This window comes from Mytilus galloprovincialis, chromosome 14, assembly GCF_965363235.1.
Source record: "Mytilus galloprovincialis chromosome 14, xbMytGall1.hap1.1, whole genome shotgun sequence".
NCBI classification, from domain to species: domain Eukaryota; kingdom Metazoa; phylum Mollusca; class Bivalvia; order Mytilida; family Mytilidae; genus Mytilus; species Mytilus galloprovincialis.
Window position 1 is genome coordinate 1,844,245 of NC_134851.1, and position 23,362 is coordinate 1,867,606.

The 23,362-nt window shown below is 32.9% G+C and overlaps 1 protein-coding gene across 2 annotated transcripts in view; it reads left to right on the forward strand.

Annotated features, from left to right (window-relative positions):
* Positions 1-1,993: 1,993 nt before the first annotated feature.
* LOC143059068 (uncharacterized) overlaps positions 1,994-23,362 on the forward strand; it is a 29,760-nt gene continuing 8,391 nt past the window's right edge. Inside the window, exons 1-5 of one of the 2 annotated variants that reach the window (XM_076232531.1) lie at positions 1,995-2,485; positions 5,945-6,100; positions 6,502-6,625; positions 13,015-13,200; positions 18,011-20,184. In XM_076232531.1, the coding sequence (XP_076088646.1) occupies positions 2,031-2,485; positions 5,945-6,100; positions 6,502-6,625; positions 13,015-13,200; positions 18,011-18,190 (1,101 nt within the window). In that variant the 5' untranslated portion in view covers positions 1,995-2,030 and the 3' untranslated portion in view covers positions 18,191-20,184. Of the gene's footprint in view, positions 2,486-5,944; positions 6,101-6,501; positions 6,626-13,014; positions 13,201-18,010; positions 20,185-23,362 lie in introns of those variants that run through there. The other variant, XM_076232532.1, reaches the window with a different exon arrangement.

The window sequence follows — 23,362 nt, forward strand, 5'->3', positions numbered from 1 at the left end:
TGTATGATGTATCTATTATATATGTTATGTGTATATGCCCCCCCCCCCCCCCCCCCCCCCCCCTGGGGACCTAATTTGGAAAATAAAATTTATCTTATCTTATCTTATCTTATATGGCATTGGACTTTTTTAAAGTTATATTTCCCTAATATAGTTCACAACTCCTTGTCTTAAAGTAACTACAAGCTCTTCCTGGAGAACGTATTTTACTTGGGAGGATTTGAAATGTATAATATTCATATATTTATTTCCGTGTTACAAGGGTGCTCCAATAATGGAGAAATCTACTGAGAGAATAAGAATTGTTGGACGTATGAATGTGCAGACCGGATATTCGCTACTTTTATGTCGACGTCCAATCAGCTTTTGATGTCGTCCAACATACCATTCTTCTTGACAAGCTTCTCGACCGTGGAACACACCCTGATATATGGTTACTAATTAAAGACTTCTACAGCGGTCTTACCTCCAAAGTTAAATGGCAGGGAGAATTCAGTGACAGCTTTAACATCCAACAAGGAGTTAGACAAGGGGTTTTTCTATCAACCCACCTATATAAAATATTTGTTGAAGATCTTCTTAAAGAACTGGAAGAAAACTCCTTAGGCTTTATATTAGGCACAATATACTGTGGTGCACCAACGTGTGCTGATGATGTAGCACTACTGAGCTCAAATCCAGAAAAACTTCAGGTGATGCTTAACATTCTACAGTGATATGCAAATCAACATCAGTATACTATTCACCCGACTAAATCCAAAATTATCCACTATAAATCATCAAAAAGTCCCGAGCCTTACTCCTGGAACATGTCAGGAAATGTAATTTCTGCTTCTGAAGAAACGGTACATCTTGGTATAAAACGAACAGCTAGAAAGGAATGTGATATCACCATAGAGGATCGCATCAAGAAGAACCAAGTATGCTCTAATGAACTCAGGTCTACATGGAACCAACGGCTTAAATCCCAAAATCTCCGTTACAATATACAAAAGCTATGTATTGCCTAGACTCCTGTATGGCTTGGAAGTCCTGACTCTTACCAAAGCTCAAATGGAACTACTGGAAAAGTTTCACAAAGAAACTCTCAGATCACTTCAATCATTCTCTAAAAGAACGGCTATTCCTGCCATTTATTTACTATTGGGTGACCTACCGGTAGAAGGAGAAATCCACAGAAAGAAACTGACACTCTTACATGCAATTCTGGCCTGTGACAACTCTAAATTAAAGGAAATTCTTAAAAGACAAATATCCGTCAATTCCAAAAATCCTAAAAGCTTCTTTCATCAATCAATTTTAGGGAGCTACCATTTGATTTTTATGGGGGGGCTAGGATGAAATTTGAAAAAAATAGGCAGGACAGGAGTTTTGGGTAAAAAAAAAAAGGCAGGATGAGACACTTGCAAAAAAAAAAAGTCAGGATGACAATTTAGGTAAAAAAAAGTCAGGATAAACTAAAAAAAAAAGGCAGGACCGAACAGAGTGAAAAATAAAAAGGCAGGACAGGGATTACAGCTAAAAAAAAAAAAATGCAGGACAAAATTTTTCATCCTAGCCCTCCCCCCCCCCCCCCCCCCCCCCCCCATAAAAATCAAATGGTAGCTCCCTTACTGCTACAACAATACAACCTGTCAAACATTCTTGACTCCAGTATAAAACTGCCTTCAAAAGTTGTATGGAAAAAAATCCCGAGATCCACAATCAACAAATACTGGACCTATGAACTACAAGAAACGGCAAGGTCAAAATCCTCATTGAGTTTACTTAACACAACCATTTTAGAGATAGGTATTGTCCACCCAGTCTGGGAATTTGCATCACAGAGCTTATTAGATGTATGGAAAAGCATGAGCAAAGCTCGTATGCTCACTGATACATACTTGGTACAGGCCGACACATACAAATTTAGCCAATATACAAGATAAATGCAACCATTTTAGAGATAGGTATTGTCCACCCAGTCTGATTACCCAGTACGGGGTGTTCCTTAGATAGGAAGCTCATACACAAGAAAGAAAGAAGTGCTCATGGCGTCTAAACAGCCACCGCGTAAATTGTTGCGGAAACGTCCACGTTCAAGTTTTCACGAGATGACTTCGGACGATGAAGGGGATAATTGTTCGTCAACAGGAGACACTAATTTTAGTAATGAATCACGTCCATTTGGTGCTTTGCCAAAGAATGTTTCAGATTGGACGATATTTGATCTTGACAAATTAGCCATATTCTACGACCGAACTGCTAAACCAACACCATCCGATGTTCTTCAGTTAGTAACAGACAAAACTGGTTTTTATGGAAATTTAACAATAGAACAACAAGAAGTTATGAAAGTAATTACAGATAACCTTGTCTTTGATCTCGAAATAGATGAAGAAAATTTGAAACAACAACAGTATATGGAAGGAATTATCACGGAGCTACGTCTAACAGAGGACAAATTACTACAAAAACAGATGGAACCCATCTCATCGCATAAACAGTAAGTTTCAAATTCAGATTCATTTCTACCTGTGGCTGTAAAACATTTTAGCGTTAATTATTTTTAAAAAAGAAAGGATCTCCTGTAGTTGTATACAATACTGGTATAAAAATTTTGTACCAGTATTGTATTCCAGTATTGTACCAGTATTGTGCTTTTTTCTTGCTTTTTTTAAATAAACAATATAGGTAATTAATCTTTTATTAAAGGTGTCACATATATGCATAATAAAATTAACATATGACATGACAATTTTATTAGGAATGATTGTGTTTAACTGATGATGGTACACTGTGATTGTCATCAAATAAAGTTTTAAATCTTCTGATGTTTTTTTCTTAACCATTCTGTCTCAGCATTTTAACAAACTCTGTACTTTCTTTTATGTTTTCTTTCAGCTCTCTTTTTCCAAGATTCATGTAGTATATTTTAGTGAATTTTATATTGACATTAATGCTGTTATAGCTTCTGTATCATCAGCATTGGTATTGTCTATTTCTTCTTCAGATGTGATTTCTGCAACCCCTCCCCCTTCCTATATTGGTATTTAGGTATTCAGTCTCTGTGGACTTTCTCTAACGCTTACTAGATTACAAACTATTTCAGATAGCATTTGTACAGCTCTCTTACTGTCAGAATGCTGGTCTAGTATTAGTATTTGTACCAGTAGATATACATGTATCTGCTACTAATTGTATTGTCCATGGTTCTGAATCAACTGCTTCAACCCTTAACATTCATGTAGACAAAATAGTTAATTTGATTATAACAAGATTCCCCTATAAAGCAACTTTTTATAATTAATGAATAATATTGATATCTTTTTTTTGTGAAAGATTAATAAGAAAATAAAGACAAACAAATGCATATCATCTTAGTACACAAAAAATGTATACATGTATTAAAATATCTGTCAAAATATAATATGATGGCATACAAGTAAATGCTGAATTTACAGATACAGTGTTAGAGTCTATTAATTTGCTTGAATTTATTAAATTATTGCTCAGATAATAATAAGCTTTTATTTTATTATTTTATCTATATTGAATTAAATAAAATATAGAAATATGATAAAATTATTAGCAATTGTTTAAATAATAATGATGACTTTTGAGTTAATTTCAATAATCCTTTGTTTATTTGTGCAAGTATAGTAATGACTTTTAACTGGTTGTTAATTGATTTCACAATTATCCTCTATAATCTTTTTGAGTTCATTTAATCTCCCTTTGATCTTCAAATATAGTCTAGTCAACAATACAACTACAATACTGGTATATCAGTAATGTACCAGTATTGCTGTTTTTTTTATAAAAAGTTACAATACTGGTACAAAATTTTTATACCAGTATTGTGGACAATACTGGTATACCAGTATTGCGATCACCAACTACAGGAGATCCAAAAGAAAAATCACAAAAATAGTGAACTTGGAGGAAATTCAATGTTGTAAATCCGTTTCATGATTTACAGTTCGTACATCATTGTTTTTATTAATTTCAAGCTGAATATTTTATCAAAACAAAACGTTTGATTTTAATTAATAATTCATCAAAGGACAAGTATCACAATAATCAGTGATCCGAATTATTTTGTCATTAAACAATTAATGATCCTAAACAAGCCATAAACTTTTAAGATATTTCCCTGTTTCCATAAATTTCTAGAATATATATATAGAGTGGGGTGCTCATTTTCGCCACATCTTTCCATGTTTTCTATAGTTTATGTTCAGGTCTAAATGTTGTTGAAGTATACTGATATTTCTATATGAAGATAACTTCAAATGCAAAATATACTAAAGCTTGAAAACTGGTTTGTTTTAAGAAAATCATCTGAAAAGTTAGATTAAAGGGTGTTTGAAATTTCCGGATGTTTTGTCAATGGGGGACACATATTCACCGTTTTTACACATCTATTTAAAACCAAATAACCGCAGCTTTTAACAATTTTTATCAAATCATGTATTGCATTATAGATGAATAGCAGACATTTCAAAGGTATAAAGAATTTAAAATTAGGGCATTCAGTCAAATATTTACTTAGAAATACTTCTTTGAAATCATGTTTTTTATTCAGGAAATTGTCCGAAAATTGTTGTCCGTTTTTCGGTCATTTTCGGTAGGACCCGCAATTTTGTCTCAGTTTAAAAAAATGTTATATTTGTTATAAAAATATAATTTACGGTACATTTCTTCCATTTCAGCCATCCTTTGAAGTTTTTACACCTCAAAATCCTTAAACGGCGAAATTGTGTCCCCGGCGAAAAATGAGCACCCCACTCTACAATAGATATATCTGAATAAGTTTATTCAACTTTAATGCCCTGAATATTAATATTTTTTTGGTAGGGCGAACGGCCTCTATGGGCAAACGAACTCAGGGCGAACGTACCCAGGGCGAACATGTTATTAGGGTGAACGGTCCCCATACCGTAATCACATGGCAAAATCAAATAACAAAACATATTAAAAATGAATGGACAAGAACTGTCATATTCCTGACTTGGTACAGGCATTTTCAAATGTAGAAAATGGTGGATTAAACCTGGTTTTATAGCGCTAACCCTCTCACTTTGATGACAGTCTCATCAAATTCTGTTATATTTACAAAGTAAAATCACAAATTACTGAACTTACAGGAAAATCAATTCGGAAAGTCCATAATCATGATAATCACATGGCAAAATCAAATAACAAAACGCATCAAAAACGAATGGACAAGAACTGTCATATTCCTGACTTGGTACAGGCATTTTCAAATGTAGAAAATGGTGGATTAAACCTGGTTCTATAGCGCTAACCCTCTCACTTTAATGACAGTCTCATCAATTTCCGATATATTTACATTGATGCCTTAAATAAACTGTAAACAGATATGACTTTAATGAAAATTAAATCCAAGTTGATTTGGAACAGTTATACAAAAATGTTAACATGTTTAAGGTGGCTTATATTTAGTACCAGAATTTATTCCGAACTAAACATTCTATATTTTGTTTAGCTATTAATTAAATCCTTAAATTTGACAATAATACACCAAACTACAGATAAATTTGAATTAATATATATATATATATATGATAAAGATAGCCCCTTGTTTTTATGGTAATTCAAGTTGATTTGGAAAAGTTTAAATTTAGTTCTAACAGAAAATTCTAGATTTTTTTTTAAACAATAACTTCATTGTACTTTAAAATTCCATACCACATCTACTTATATCTATATACTAAGATTAGCAAGTACTCAATCAGAATTATTCAGTAAAGTCAAGACCAAAGAGGAGTACAGTTACATGTTCATGTAAGTGTAGTGTGAAGATTATGTAGAGTCTTTTTAAGTAAAACCTGTGCTCTACCAGTACAAAATATGGTCTTTTCAGACTTGAAGCATTTTTGTTACATGCTTACATTTATTACTACACTTACATTTATTACTACACTTACATTTTTTTCAGGTTTATGATTTGTAGCTATGCTTTAGACTTTCTTACAGAAGTAAAACGTGTGATATATAAGATGGCTGATTACAACTTGGGAAAAGAGACAGTGCCAGAATCATTTTACACATCCTTAACATCAAGTTTTGCAAGAATTTGCCAGCTGACACCTGTGTAAGAAATTTTCCTTACAAAATACTAGGATTTGGTGATTTTTCACCTGAACCACATTAAAAAATAAATTTTATTCAAACATTAACAACAATTGTTTTTTAATGGCAGCGAAAACAAAAGTCAAAAATATTTTTATTTCTATAAAATCAAGAATTGTGATATATAACATGTATAAACAAAAACAGGAAAGGAGTGTTGATTTAAAGATCACAATACTTATTATTTTCAAACATAAGCATGATTAGTGAAGATGGAAGCAATTGTTCACCTGCTATATTCATAAGACATCATTTGTTCATAATTGTCTGTATATAATATATATATATATACATGTGTATATTGATATTTATAAGGGATTACATTATATTCCATTTATAAGAGCCTTCATTTAAATATTTTAGACCAGGATTACTGTATAAAACTAAACTGCAAATTGATACAGTTGAAGTGACATCAATTCCTGATCTTGTGTTGGAGAAGAAAAAGAATATCACTTCAGCATCATCAGTTGTGTCTATTATAGAGGTAAACTACCTTTTAGAACATTTATAATTAATTATACATGTACACAAATGTATTCATGTCTTTGAGTAGCCTTTTGTTTTTACACTTTCATGACTTTTGTCCCATTTAAATCTGTCTTGTCTCCTATTGATACATTGTAAGATTTTAAGATTCTCCTATGGTTGTGGCCTCCCAATAATAATTCAAAGTTAAAATAATAGCCTGTTGTTATGTTCTAATTGTGTTAAATTTAATTTTCCTTCAATCATTAATCTACACAGACAGTCACACAGGATAGAGTTTTGTCACCAACATGAATGCCTCCATATAATGTCTTTTTTCATGTTATTTCAATAGACAACTTTCGAGTTCAATGCATTTCCGTCCGTCAAAAACTCTGGTTTTAGTGAACGTCATTCGTGCGTTTAGGGGCGTTGTCACTTCCATTCCAATGTTGAGCCAGTGGTTGGAAAACTATAATTCTATATTGTAAGAATTATTCAGCAAATTGAATTCTCAAAATTGACAATCAGCACTGCTGTCATTAGGGAATTGTCATTAAGTACCTACAGAACAACCATTATTTCTAGTTTATCCTGCACAATGACAATCACTAAGGCGCTTGATGAAAGTTAATAGTGCAGGGAGACAGGTGACCCCCTCTATCTGGTAAATGACGTCATAAAGGCGTGTATAATTCACGAGTTTTTTCCAGTGACGGATGAACTCGAAAGTGGTCTATTGGACATTTGGTCAGCACACAGACAGTCACACAGGATAGAGTTTTGTCACCAACATGAAATCCTCCATATAATATATTTCTTCATGTTATTTCAATTGGTCAGCACACAGACAGTCACACAGGATAGAGTTTCGTTGTAGTAGGGTCTAAAAACAGCACAAACAACATTTTCCAAAAGACCAAAAAAGTGAAAAAGTACATTTAAACAAAAAGCATTTGACTAACAGGTCGAACAACTGATGTTCTTTAACCCTGCTGACTGCCATTGGCGATTGCCAAATAAAATTGATTACAAGATGTAACAAAATGGATCTTGATATAAATTTAATACTAAACAGAAAAAAATTTAACTTGTGGCCACGATGTTATGCCACAAACATACGGTGTCAATATTTTTTTAGTACACCAGATCCGGATTTCGACAATAAATGTCTCTTCTGTGATGTTAGGGTTGGAAGGCCATATAAAAAGTATATATATATGTAGGACTCTGAACCGCGATGGTACTCCGAACCGCGATGGTCACGCTGAGATGCGATGGTTTGACGCTGAGCCTGAAGTGTGTTTTTGGTCACGCCGAAGTGCGACAGTGTCATTGTGACGCCATCTTGTTGATAGCTACGCGGAAGTGCGATGGTGGTAACGCTGAAGTGCGATGGTCTACACAAGCCTCATTTTCTAAGCTTTTCTTGTCGATGTTTAAGTCAATGTAAAAAAGAGACTGAAATGGAGAATGTGTCAAAGGGACAACAACTGGCCCAAAGAGTAAAAAAACCAACCGAAGTCCACCAAAGGGTGGGTCTTTAACACAGCCAAACGGACTTCAGCTGGTCAATAAACTAATAAGTGTACTAATTCAATGAGAATGAATGTTATACTAAACTCCTAATCATAAAAATGAACTAAAAGAGCATGGGTCAATTCCTTCTGTCATTTTTTCACAGAAGGGCCATTTTCCAAAAGTGCTGAAAGATTAAAATTTAGGATTAGAACAAGAAATAAAAATGTTTTTTATTCCATATATCAATTTTTATATATAATGATATGTCTGAAAAATAGATTATTTAACCCCCCAAAACAGATGAAAGTCAAATATGGGGAATTTACTGTGTTTTTAGTTGGGAAAACAGGGAATCCCCCGATAAGGACATTTCAAACCAAAACAAAGTGATGTTTTTGTTGATGTTGTTATTTATACAACTTTTTCACTCAAAATAGAAATTGGTTTGGTGTGTCCTTAATACCTAAAAAAAATCATGAAATTGTACCTATATAATTGCCTAATAATTGGATCTGGCTCTTTAAAACATACAAGACCAACAAAGGCCAGAGGCTACTGACTTTGCACGGGCGCAAAAATGCAACGGGTTTAAACATAATTAGTGAAAAATCAACCCCGTTCCCCTATACCATGTATACCTCTAGCCAATGTAGATTAAACAAAATCAAAAAACTTTAATACACACAGTAAATCTCAGTTTAAAAGAAGTTAGTGTGCGATTTCAGAAAAGGTACCAAAATTAACTAATTGTATACGCAAAATGACAATGATAAACTAAATAAAAAAGGACTACTAGCAGTTACATGATACGGGTCTTATAATATTTTAATACTACGCGAAACGGGGATTTTTTTTGGTGGATAGGAGAAATCTACAAAAGGTTCTGTTTAACGTACGATGGTGCGTGACATTCTCTCAATACATTCGAGTCTGCAGACAAACTCTCTTCATTAAAATTATTATACACGAGGCACTCATGAGAGAAACAAGTAACGTATACAAGTAGGTCTAGATAAAATGATAATCTAGAATTATGTCCACATGTAGGAATTCGAAGAGTACAAGCTCTCATTGAGTACTATGTAACTTAGTTAAGGACAGCCATACACAATAATGATTGCAAATTAAAAAAATCTATGAAAAAATCTACTTATAATGATAAGTGAACTTCTTTAGAAAGTAGGGTTAACTAGCGATCGTGCGTCAAATAGACCATCGCACTTCAGCGTACAGACCATCAAACTTCGGCGTAGACCATCGCACTTCAGCGTAACCATCACACTTTAGCGTAACCATCGCACCTCCGAGTCCTAATACTAAATAGTATTCAAGATAATAACCAAACACAGCAAAATTTCCTTCAAAATTACCAATTGGGGGCAGCAATTATATTATATATATATATATATGAGAAAAACAGCAAGGCAACTTTATCTTCAACTGTAAGCAACAACTTTAATACTAAACCAGCACAGTATTGCATATTTTGCTACAAATACTGCCTACAGCTTAGTAGGCACATACAGCTGGTACATAAAGAAGAAGACAGAGTAAAGGCAGTCCTAAAGTTCTCCCCAAGAACAAAAAATAAAATATTTTCATAATTTTGCTCTTTTTGGTTATTATCTGGAATATTATTATAGATAGAGATAAACTGTGAACAGCAAAAATGTACAGCAGATTAAGATCTACAAATAAGTCAGCATAACCAAAATGGTCAGTTGAACCCTTAAGGAGTTATTGCCCTTTATAATCAATTTTTACCAATTTTTCTTAAATTTGTGTAATCTTTTACCAAAATCTTCTTCTAAAACTACAGGGCCAAATTTAACCTAACTTGGTCACAATCATTATTAGGATATTTAGTATTAAAAATGTGTGCGGTGACCCAGCCAACAAACCAAGATGGCCGCCATGACTAAAAATAGAACATATGGGTAAAATGTAGATTTTGGCTTATAACTCTGAAACCATAGCATTAAGAGCAAATCTGACACGAGGTTGAATTGTTAACTAAGTCAATATCTATCTGCCCTGGAATTTTCAGATGAATTGGGCAACTGGTTGTTGGGTTGCTGCCCCCAATTGGTAATTTTTAAGGAAATTTTGCTGTGTTTGGTTATTATCTTGAATACTATTATAGATAGAGCTAAACTTTAAAAAGCAATAATGTTCAGCAAAGTAAGATAGATCTACAAATTAGTCAACATGACCAAAATGGTCAGTTGATCCCTTAAGGAGTTTTTGCCCTTTATAGTAAATTTTTAACCGGATTTTTGTGACAAAAATGTCGGTTATTGATTTGGGGATGTACGGCGGGCGGTCGGGCGGGCGGGCGGCAATCAAATGTTGTCCGTGCATTAACTCATGAACCGTTCAACCAAAGCTTTTAAAATTTTAATATGTTATTACTGACAACTATACAAAGGTCAAGTTCAATAATGGCGATTTTGACTTTTACCGTTCAGGAGTTATGGTTCTTGAAAGATTGAAAAATGGAGTTGTCCGTGCATTTACGCATGAACTGTTCTACCAAAGCTTCCCAAATTTTAATATGTTGTTACTAATGAAAGAATGGAGGTCAAGTTCAATAATGACGAATTTGACTTTTACCGTTCAGGAGTTATGGTTCTTGAAAGATTGAAAAATGGAGTTTCCAGTCGTGTCCGTGCATTTATGCATGAACTGTTCTACCAAAGCTTCCGAAATTTTAATATGCTGTTACTGATGACAAAATGGAGGTCAAGTTCAATAATGACGATTTTGACTTTTACCGTTCAGGAGTTATGGTTCTTGAAAGATTGAAAAATGGTTTTTCCCGTCGTGTCCGTGCATTTTCTCATGAACCATTCAACCAAAGCTTTTGAAATTTTAATATGTTGTTACTGATGACAAAATAGAGGTCAAGTTCAATAATGACGATTTTGACTTTTACCATTCAGGAGTTATGGTTCTTGAAAGATCGTAAAATGGCGTTTCCATTCAGGTTGTTGCATTTACTCATGAACCATTCAATCTAAGCTTTTCAAATTTTAATATGTTGATACTGATGACAAAATGGAGGTCAAATTTGATATTGACGATTTTCACTTTCACCATTCATCAGTAATGGTTCTTGTGATATAGCCAGGACACAAATAAATGTTAATAAATCCGGTTTGCTGTCGTTGTGACAGCCTCTTGTTAACAATTTTTTATTAATTTGGTAAATTTGGTAAATTTTTACAAAATATTTTCCTCCGTAACTAAGGGGCCAAGTTCATTACAGATAGATAAAATTGTAAGTACATTTAGGAAGAATGTTCAGTAAAGTAAGATCTACAAACACATCGCCATCACCAAAACACAATTTTGTCCCGAATCCATCTGTGTCCTTTGTTTGATATGCACATAGACCATGGTGAGCAACATAGGCTCTTAAGAGCCTCTAGTTATTATTGCGAAAAATGCTACAGAGTTATTATTATCAATTATTGAAATTCTCATTTTGATTTTTTCCTATAAATTAAACAGGATTTTTCTCAAAATAGACCAAATGGCAATAATAAATGCTGCAATAATTTCTGGGTATTATCAAGAACAAGAGATACATGCTTCATATTAACATTTGAAAGACATAAATGACCTAAGGAATAGACAATGGAAATGTGGCAATATTGTCTCATAATGCTGAACAAGCCAACATAAAATTGAGAACGGAAATGGGGAATATGTCAAAGATGTCCAAAATTAAACTTTATTTGATATCAACAAAAATTGAATCCTTGGGTGTTTGATATGCTGAATCTAAACATGTATTTAGATTTTTGATTATAGACCCAGTTTTTAAGTTGGTCCAAAATTAAACTTTGTTTGATTTCAACAAAAATTGAATATATATGGGGTTCTTTGATATATGCTGAATCTAATTATGTATTTAGATTTTCATACGACCACAAAAATTGAAAATTTTTTGGTCGTATATTGGTATGACGTTAGCGTCGTCGGCGTCGAAACTGGTCCACAATCATCATTAGGGTATGTAGTTTAAAAAATGTGTCCAATGACCCTGTCTGCGAACCAAGATGGTCGACATGGCAAAAAATAGTACATAGGGTAAAATGCAGTTTTTGGCTAAAATCTCAGAAACCAAAGCATTTAAAGCAAATCTGACGTGATTAATTTCTTCGTTAGGTCAAAGTCTATCTGCCCTGAAAATTCTGACGTGATTAATTTGTTCGTTAGGTCAAAGTCTATCTGCCCTGAAAATTTCAGACTGATCAGGCATCCCGTTGTTGGGTTGCTGCCCCAGAATTCGTAATTTTCAGATAATATTGCAGCTTTTGGTTATTATCTTGAATATTATTATAGATACAGATAAACTGTAAACAGCAATAATGTACAGCAAAGTAAGACCTACAAATAAGTCAACATGATCAAAATGGTCAGTTGACCCTTTAAGGAGTTATTGCCCTTTATAGTCAATTTTAAACAATTTTCATAAATTTTGTAAATTTTGTAAATTTTTATTTGTTTATGATATGCCCATTGACCAAGGTGAGTGACACAAGCTCTTTTGAGCCTTTAGTTTGATTTATGGCATGAAAATTACAAAAGGGCATGTTATAACTGCATCAGTAGAATTCGTAAATACTTATTAAAAGTATTTTAGGAAATACAAAACATGAATATAAAGTGAAGCCTTGTTTCTTCTAGAACTCGAAAAGACATACAAATCTTTGTTTAGGAATCAATTGACCAAGTTGCATGATCCAGGACTGAGGTGTAACTGAACATAACTGAATTATGTTCACTTCTATTGAAAATGATCAGACTATTTATGATGGATTTATCTTCTGTTTATTAAATAACATAATAAAATTGTACAATGCATTTATATCTGTAAAGGTGAAGAAAGCTGTCATAACAAAAGCTGAAGAAAACAAAGAAAATAAAGACGATAAAAAATCAAAAGCTGATATTCAACACTGGCTTAGTGAGAAAGCTTTAGGTCAACATGGAGGAGAACTTCTCTTAGCATGGAATTCTGTGGAAACAGAATATGTTCCGGGTATGATTGCTGTAGGAACCAAGGTAAAATGGTACAATTAAGTTGTATTAATGGTTATTTCTTTTAAGCTTTTCTCATCTCTTGGCGTCCGCCGTCGTCATCTTTAACTTTTACAAAAATCTTCTCCTCTGAAACTACTGGGCCAAATTTAACCATTGGAGTATCTAGTTTTAAAATGTGTCCGGTGACCCGGCCAACCAACCAAGAGGGCCGCCATGGCTAAAAATAGAACATAGGGGTAAAATGTAGATTTTGGCTTATAACTCAAAAAACAAAGCATAAGCAAATCCGACATGGGAGTAAAATTGTTTATCAAGTGAAGATCTATCTGCCCTGAAATTTTCAGATGAAATGAACAACCAGTTGTTGGGTTGCTGCCCCTGAATTGGTAATTTTAAGGACATTTTGCAGTTTTTGGTTATCTTGAATACTAATATAGATAGAGATATACATTAAACAGTAATAATTATCAGCAAAGTAAGATCTACTAATAAGTCAACATGACCAAAATGGTCGGTTGACTCCTTAAGGAGTTATTGCCCTTAATAGTCATTTTTAACCAATTTTTCGTAAATTTTTGTAATTTTTTACAAAAGTCATCTCTGAAACTACTGGGCAAAATTTAACCAAACTTATCCACAATCATTTTTAGTGTATCTTGGGCCAAAAATAAAATATTGTTTGTTTCCCCTCCCACCACCAACCCAGTAAAATCGCTGGGACTCGAAAAATTTTATTGGCCATTCTTGTCCAAAATTTTTTTTGTTGCTATGTTGGTTTTTGGTGATATCTTTCCGATGCTGTAGTAAACGTGTGTTGGTTTTTTGTCATACCTTTCCGATGCTGTAGTTAACAAGCGTTTTAAATCGAGGCATTTTTGCATTGACATGTCTATATGATACAGAATCAAGGAAAACAAACATCACAAGTCATTAACATATCTTTTTGTCATCTCATAATTGATGATCAAGGTATGAATTGGTGAACACAGGAGTTGTTTTGTTGTGAGTTATGCATCAAATTAGACTTGAAATAAACTTGTTTTTTAACTAATTAAAAACTTGCTTTCATTAAACATTGTTATCACATGAAGAATGTGTGCTTTTGTAGATTTCATACCATAAAATAAATAGGAAAAAAAGGAGGTCCCTGTATACAGTTTTTAACACCAGAAAACTGGGATGTACACTGAAATCAGTGAATACCCCACTTTTCTTGACTTATCTTACCTGTTGAATTTTGTAAAAATTCAATATAAAAAAAATTATATCAAGAAATAAAATAAAATAATTTGCCTACCTACCTACCCATACCCTGATAACCTCAGTCAGGGAGGGGAAACAAAGATATTTTTAATGTTGGCCTTGTTTAAAAAATGTGTGCAGTGACCCAGCCAACCAACCAAGATGGCAGCCATGGCTAAAAATAGAACATAAAGGGTACAATGTAGATTTTGGCTTATAACTCTGAAACCAAAGCATATAGATTAAAATAAACAATTAATTTCCCCATAGGCGACAATGGTAGCCTTTTTCGAGATACAGACTTTAGAAAGTTGATTTTTTAACAAAACCTTGCTAGAATCAAAGAAAAGTTATTAGGACAGTATTTTTTGGTCCAAAAAATATAGGTTCGCGTTGCTTTTCTTAGCGTATTTTGTACTTATCTCCCATGCCTATCAATTTTGCCCTTAAAAATATGTGTCTTGTCCTAGCGTTGAAAAGTCATCTCAGTGCCTTTAGGGCTACGGAATAATTTTTATTTTGCCTTTTGTATAAAGCAGAGTGCACGAAGTCTCTAATAATGAAAAAAAACAGCGCACATATCGACCAATCAGGATTCGCCATACTCTTAATTCTGAATACCATGTTATGCTCATAAAATGGCTGTGCACATAAAATCTAATGGTGTATTGTAACCTTTAGAGCAAATCTGACATGGGTAAAATTGTTTCTCAAGTCAATATTTATCTGCCCTGAAATTTTCATATGAATTGGACAACTGGTTATTGGGTTGCTGCCCTCCAATTTAAAGAAATTTTGCTGTTTTTAAACGACCACAAAAATTGAATATTTTTGGATCGAATATTGGTATGACGTTGGCCTTGTCGTCGTTGTCCGAAGACATTTGGTTTTCGCATTATAACTTGAGTATAAGTAAATAGAAATCTATGAAATTTAAACACAAGGTTAATGACCATATAAGGAATGTTGGGATTGATTTTGGGAGTTTAGTCCCAACAGGTTAGGAATTAGGGGTAAAAAAAAGGTCCCAAATAAGCATTTTTCTTGGTTTTTGCACACTAACTTTAGTATAAGTAAATAGAAATCTATGAAATTTAAACACAAAGTTAATGACCACAAAAGGAAGGTTGGGATTGATTTTGGGAGTTTTGGTGCCAACAGTTTAGGAATTAGGGGCCAAAGAAAGGTCCTAAATAAGCATTTTTCTTGGTTTTTGCACAATAACTTTAGTATAAGTAAATAGAAATCTTTAGAATTTTAACACATGGTTCATGACCACAAAAGGAAGGTTGGTATAGATTTTGGGAGTTTAGGTCCCAACATTTTAGGAATTAGGGGCCAAAAGGGTCCAAAATTAAACTTTGTTTGATTTCATCAAAAAATTAATTATTGGGGTTATTTGATATATGTTTAATCTAACCGTGTATTTAGATTCTTAATTTTTGGTCCTGTTTTCAAATTGGTCTACATTAAGGTTCAAAGGGTTCTTTGATATGCTGAATTTAATCATGTACTTAGATTTTTGATTATGGGCCCAGTTTTCAAGTTGGTCCAAATCAGGATCCAAAATAAAAACTTTGTTTGATTTCAACAAAAATTGAATTCTTGGGGTTTTATGATATACTGAATCTAACCATGTATTTAGATTTTGGATATTGGACCATAATAGGTCCAATTTAGAATTTTAAAGTTTTTAAGTTTAAGTTCTTAGACCACATTCATTCTGTGTCAGAAACCTATGTTGTTTCAACTATTTAATCACAATCCAAATTCAGAGCTGTATCAAGCTTAAATGTTGTGTCCATACTTGCCCCAACTGTTCAGGGTAAGACCTCTGCAGTCGTATAAAGCTGTGCCCTGGGGAGCATCTGGTTGGTTATTATCTTGAATAGATAAACTGTAAACAGCAATAATGTTCAGCAAAGTAAGATCTACAAATAAGTCAACAGTTTAACCCTTAAGGAGTTATTGCCCTTTATAGTAAATTTTTAATTATCTTCATAAATTTGGTAAATTTCCTCTGTAAATAAAGGGCCAAGTTTATTATAGATAGAGAAAATTGTAAGAAGCAAGAATGTTCAGTAAAGTAAGATCTACAAACACATCACCATCATCAAAACACAATTTTGTCATGAATCCATCTGTGTCCTTTGTTTAATACATGTATGCATATAGACCAAGGTGAGTGACATAGGCTCTTAAGAGCCTCTAGTTTGACAAACAAGACACATTTCTAGACATGTTCTATAGATGTACTGTAAAGTACTTCATTAGCTCATGATCCTTTAGCTTTGATATTTCGGGATTATGTTCTTTTTGATGTGGGAGATCCCTTTTCATTTTGGCCAATTGGTCTAAAGACATGGTCACAACAGCTATTGGTAGAATGAAATTTCTTCAAAATTTTGGTTTTGGTGGAGCTTGCGACTTTTGTTGCAGAAAGCTTGACATAGGGATAGTGATCTGGTGTTAGCTATCCTTTATATTTTAGAAGGTAGAAGACCTGGATGCTTCATACTTTGTATATGAATGCCTCATGTTACGAAGTTTCCATAAGTCACATGTCCAATGTCCTTAACCTCATTTTCATGTTTTAGTGACTTCTTTAAAAACAATTATGATTTTTTGTAATGTTTAATTCTCTCTTGTTATAAAAATAAGATAACTATGTTTGGTATGTGCATACCTTGCAAGGTCCTCATGCCTGTCAGACAGTTTTCACTTGACCTCAACCTCATTTCATGGATCAGTGAACAAGGTTAAGTTTTGGTGGTCAAGTCCATATCTCAGATACTATAAGCAATAGGTCTAGTATATTCGGTGTATGGAAGGACTGTAAGGTGCACATGTCCAACTGGCAGGTGTCATCTGACCTTGATCTCATTTTCATGGTTCAGTGGTTACAGTTAAGTTTTTGTGTTTTGCTCTGTTTTTCTTATACTGTATGCAATAGGTCTACTATATTTGATGTTTGGAATGGTTGTAAGTTTGGAAAGTATTCATGCTAACATGTTTTTCAAATTTTTGTCTTCTTTTATAAAAATCTTCTCTGAAACTACTAAGACAAATTTTAAACAAACTTGGCCACAATCATCGCATGCATCATTAATGTATTTACTTAAAAAAAGAACAAACATCGATGGCTGACATGTTGGAGAGCGTGCTTTATGTATGATATACCCATAGACTTAAGTGAGCAACACAGGCTCTTTAGAGTCTCTTCTTGGTCATGCTTTAAGATATTTATTTGATAATAGGTTTATGTAGTTTTAAAGAGACAGGTTACAGATCACGTACACTGTTTTCACTGTCTAATGATCTTGTGCAGAGTTATTGGCCGTTGAAAAATTCAGTCAAATAATTAGTTTCCACACTTTTTTTCATTGGTCCTGAAAATATTGACTAGGTGTTTGTTATAAAAGTTTGCACCATGACAAGTTATATAGATCCAGTAGAGCGTTTTGAAAATGATTTTGTTCCATTTATACAGTGAGGAATATGTATTCCCATACAACACTCTTGGAATGCTTGTTGCTTCTAAGGCTATAAAATCAAATTTAGTTAACAATGAATTACTTTTTTATTTTAGATATATTTTACATTACTCCATATAAGTTTAAACCATGTTCGTACCCTAGGACCTGGTGTTGCAGATATGAAAGAAGTTGATAAGCACAGAGCAACTATATATTATTCAGAGTCAAAAGATATCCTTGTAAAAGATGATAGAAATAGTTTGATTCAGTCAATAATGAGATTAAACAATTAGTGCACATTAAATGTTTAAAGATTCATTGATATTTGCTTCACATTAGAATTTGTATAGATAGATGATTAAGTGGTAATGTATTTAGATACTGGGATAAAATGAACCACAGCCTGCTAGTTAAAAACATGAAAGGGGCAAAAATATGATTTTTATTTTTATGCCCCACCTACGATAGTAGAGGGGCATTATGTTTTCTGGTCTGTGCGTCCGTTCGTCCGTCCGTCCGTCCGTCTGTTCGTCCGTCTGTCCCACTTCAGGTTAAAGTTTTTGGTCAAGGTAGTTTTTGATGAAGTTGAAGTCCAATCGACTTCAAATTTTGTACACATGTTCCCTATGATATGATCTTTCAAATTTTAATGCAAAATTAAAGTGTTTACCCCAATTTCACGGTCCATTGAACATAGAAAATGATCGTGTGAGTGGGGCATTCGTGTACTGCGGACACATTCTTGTTTTTCAATCATTTAATAACAAAAATGAAATAGTGAAATAATAACTAGGTATAAGCAGCTGATTTTGTTTAAATTTGTAAATATAAGCTAAGAAACATCACCATTTTCACTGACAAGTTATTCACTTGCAAGTGAATAAGTCGAACTATTTCAGTGTATTCATGTGACCTTCAATTTAACCCCTTATCTATAGATGGAAGCCCATGAACTAGCATCTTCGCTAGCCAAGGGTTACAATCCACTCCCGTTCTCCTCACCCTTGGCGGATTGAGATAAAATTTCGGAAACACAAGGTAAGGATTTTTATTGGTTGCAGTCGAAACTCGCTGCATCCAATCAAAAAGCGCTTATTACATGAACACGTGTAAATGTAAGACGTGTTTGTAAACAGTTGCCACGTGTTTATTGTGCAACAAGTCTAATTACATCCCTAAACATGTGAATATATTAATTGACAACTTGAAGGTTTTTAATCAACTATTAGAAGTTCCTGTGTGTATGTCTCATGCACAAATGCATGAATGTTGACATATATTTTTCGTTTCCCGGCTTTACCAAGTGTGTAGAATCTACATGTTTTTACCTCCAAATTGAAGAGTTTAAATTCTACCATTGGTCAAGAATAATGTATTCGGAATGGGTGTGACTTTAATCTTCCGATAGATGGCGCAACATTGTTATCACAAATCTTTGCTCAATCCACCAAGGGTGAAGAGAACGGGAGTTGATGGTAACCCTTGGCTAGCGAAGATAATGAACTAGGCGTTTTCACTAATTAAAAGGAAAATAATGTCAACATTGAAATTGTCGTCTTTGTCGTCGTCTGAATACTTTTAGTTTTCGCACTCTAACTTTAGTAACAGTGAATAGAAATCTATGAAATTTTAACACAAGGTTTATGACCACAAAAGGAAGGTTGGGATTGATTTTGGGAGTTTTGGTCCCAAGATTTTAGGAATTAGGTGGCAAAAAAGGGCCCAAATAAGCATTATTCTCGGTTTTCGCACAATAACTTGAGTATAAGTAAATAGAAATCAATGAAATTTATACACAAGGTTTATGACCACAAAAGGAAGGTTGGGATTGATTTAGGGAGTTTTTGTCCCAAGATTTTAAGAATTAGGGGCCAGAAAAGGCCCAAATAAGCATTTTCTTGGTTTTCGCACTATAACTTTAGTTTAAGTAAATAGAAATCCATAGTTGAAAGCAAGCTATAAAAGACCCTAATCTGATAAAAAGTAAAACAAAACAATAACCAGAAACATATGTATTAGACAAGTGCAACCACTGAATTACAGTCTTGAAATTATGTTACCTTGAGACAGTAAAAAAAACATAACCTCTGAATTAAAGTCTCCTGAATTTGAACAGGGTTCAACCCTCCTCTAAGCCAGGACAGTGGTTTAACATCATCACAAAATTAAACTAAACATCTTATAAAAAGGCTTGACACATGAGATATTTAAGTAGACACAAAGCATGAAACAACAAACAAAAACACTAAAGACATAAAGTACTGATCTAAGAGTACTCACAGTTACTGTAAGCTAGTTTCCAATTAATTGCAGCAACAACTAATGAATGAATCATGTTTGCAAAAAGGCCGTACTTTAACCTATAATGGTTTACTTTTTAAATTGTTATTTGTATGGAGATTTGTCTCATTGGCACTCACACCACATCTTCCTATATCTATAAAATATCAATTAGTACTGTGACTACTATTTGAATAATATATGTGAAAAGATGTCAAATGCAGTCTTTTTTTAAATGTATTGGTTAAATTTCACAAGTTAGTCATTGTTTAAAATTATTTGTTCCAATTATTGAAAGAATGCACAGCACCCATTTTGTGAAATACTCTTTAAAATAAGGATTATATCTTGTCAATGAAGAACTTGTGTCAAATGCATTCCTGATTACAAAATTAATATTATTACCAATCATATCTGAGTATAAAAAAATCCAAAATTTAAAACCTACCACAAACACATTATGTCCACACTATTTTATTTATTTGCTTAAGGTATATCAAATGTCTGCCATGTTGGATTGTAGCAGAAAACTATCTGCCTATATTTTTAAAGAAATGTGCAATTTTTTAAAAGAAGAATGTTTAATTCATTCCTTAAACTTTTTCTAAATGAAGAACATGGTGTCTTCTGTCATGTTTTTTACAAATACAGAAATTTAAGTTAATTATGTATGCACTTTTTGCTTTTAGGTCTGTCAACAAGTGCAAACCATCTTGAATAGTGTTAACTTGAAACAAATGTATTGCATTTTACAAATGTGTCAATCTAAATTAGGGTGGAATCAGAAAAAATGAAGATTTTAACATATTGGGGCATATTGTTTCCCCCATTATATTTAGGAAAGTAAATTAAATGTCAAACCAACAAGTTCAATACCAGCTAACTTGCAGCCAAATTTCATTTAGATATCTTGTACCAGCCAAAAGTTTTATTAAAAAAACATGTCAAATTTGTCAGGAGTGTGACGCTTTTTGTGTGACAGGATTTTTTTTTAATAATTTACATGTTGAGTAAAAATTATTATGATGAATGCATGTATATGAAGATGGTTTATAATCATTCTTCAATACTAGGTTTTGTAGATTATAGATTGGTGTTATCATTGCACAAATATTATGTAAATAAATATACATTGTGAAAAGGTATGTACCAAAAATTAATATTGGCAAAATTTGATAATTTCTAAATTAAAGTGTTATGGTTGTATTTTAAAGGAGTATTTGTGTGTAAAACTGGTAAGTATTTATTGTATACATGTATAAGCTATCCATAAAAGGCTATACAGACATCCTGAGGTGCATAATTCACATATTGGATTAACTTCTATACAAGCACCCAAAAATGTCAGGAGTGTGACAACTGTCTTTAAACATGTACCAAAGAATACATAGGACTTAAATATGTTCTTCTTCTTTATTTTTCAGTAGTGGCTATTCCAAAGAGAAGAAAAAAATTTATTACAACTGTGATATGTTTATATCATAGATGTGGGAGTGCATTATATATGTCAGGAGTGTGACGCTTTTTTTAAGGCATTTTCTGTCAATTCATAATTTCACAAGGACAAGTTCAACAGGTTTCTTTGTGTTAGAAATGTTAAAACAAAGTTATATTCCTATCATTTACCTCTTAAATGTGTTATTTATCATGATTGTTTTGGCACAATCAGTTTTAATTAGTCATTTTTCTATTTTTTGTGCACAGTAATGCAAATTTATCAAAGGAAATAAGTGTGTAAAACTATAAAATCATATAGGAAAGTGAGGAAATGAATTTTGTACAAAATAGAACAATCATTTTGAATTTAAATGGTATATTTAAAGATGTTTCAAGGATTAACCATTCAGATGTAATTCGTCACACTCCTGACATGAATTTAACAATTTAAGAAAAATATGAAAATTAGCTTTATTTTTAGGACAGATAGTTGAAAGACAGCTAGTAATTTAGAAACTTTTGGTAAATCTTCCATTCCTTAAAACATCCACTAGACTTGCTGACATAAGCCAGGCAAAATTATCTGGAAGAAATGATTCAAAGAAAGAGACTTGGAAAGAGAAAACCCGCAAATATTGGCTGAATATAAAATTAAAAAATTATCAGAGGAAGTTGGACAATCTTAAACAAAATAAAAAACTACAAAACCATGCTAACAAAAAAAGGCTTAAAGAAAGAAGAACTTTGAATTCCAAATTTGATAAACAATATAAAGAAAAACAAAGGCAGTAGCAGAAAAACAGTAGAAAAAAAGGAAGAAAGATAAAAAAGAAGTTGGGTTGAATAAGGACTTAGAATGGAACAAAAACAGCTCAAAAATTCAAATGAGAACAGATCTGTAACTGTGTCAGATTCCAGATCTACAGTGAGAAAACCTGCACAACACACAAGAAAACAACTGCCACAAAACCCAAATGCTTGAACGAGTTCTTTGAAACACATCATAAAAATTGCTACACCCAGAAGGGCCTTCTAGAAGGGATCATTTACTTTGATAAGCATTTTTGTTTTGTGGCAATTGTTTTCTTGTTTGTTGTGCAGGTTTTCTCACTGTAGATCTGGAATCTGACACAGTCACAGATCTGTTCTCATTTTAATTTTTGAGCTGTTTTTGTTCGATTCTAAGTCCTTATTCAACCCAACTTCTTTTTTTTATCTTTCTTCCTTTTTTTCTACTGTTTCTCTGCCACTGCCTTTGTTTTTCTTTATATTGTTTATAAAATTTGGAATTTGAAGTTCTTCTTTCTTAAAGCTTTTTTTTGTTAGCTTGGTTTTATAGGTTTTTATTTTAAGATGGTCCAACTTCCTCTGATCAATTTTTAATTTCAGATTCAGCCAGTATTTGCGAGTTCTCTCATTCGAAGTCTCTTTCTTTGAATCATTTCTTCTAGAAAATTTTGCCCTGCTTATTTCAGCAAATCTGGTAGATGTTTTAAAGAATGGAAGGTTTACCAAAAGTTTCTTCATTTTACTAGCTGTCTTTCAATTATCTGTCCTAAAAATAAAGCTAATTTTCATATTTTTCTTAAATTGTTAAATTCATGTCAGGAGTGTGACGAATTACATCTGAATGGTTAATCCTTGAAACATCTTTAAATATACCATTTTAAATCAAAATAATTGTTCTATTTTGTACAAAATTCATTTCCTCACTTTCCTATATGATATTATAGTTGTACACACTTATT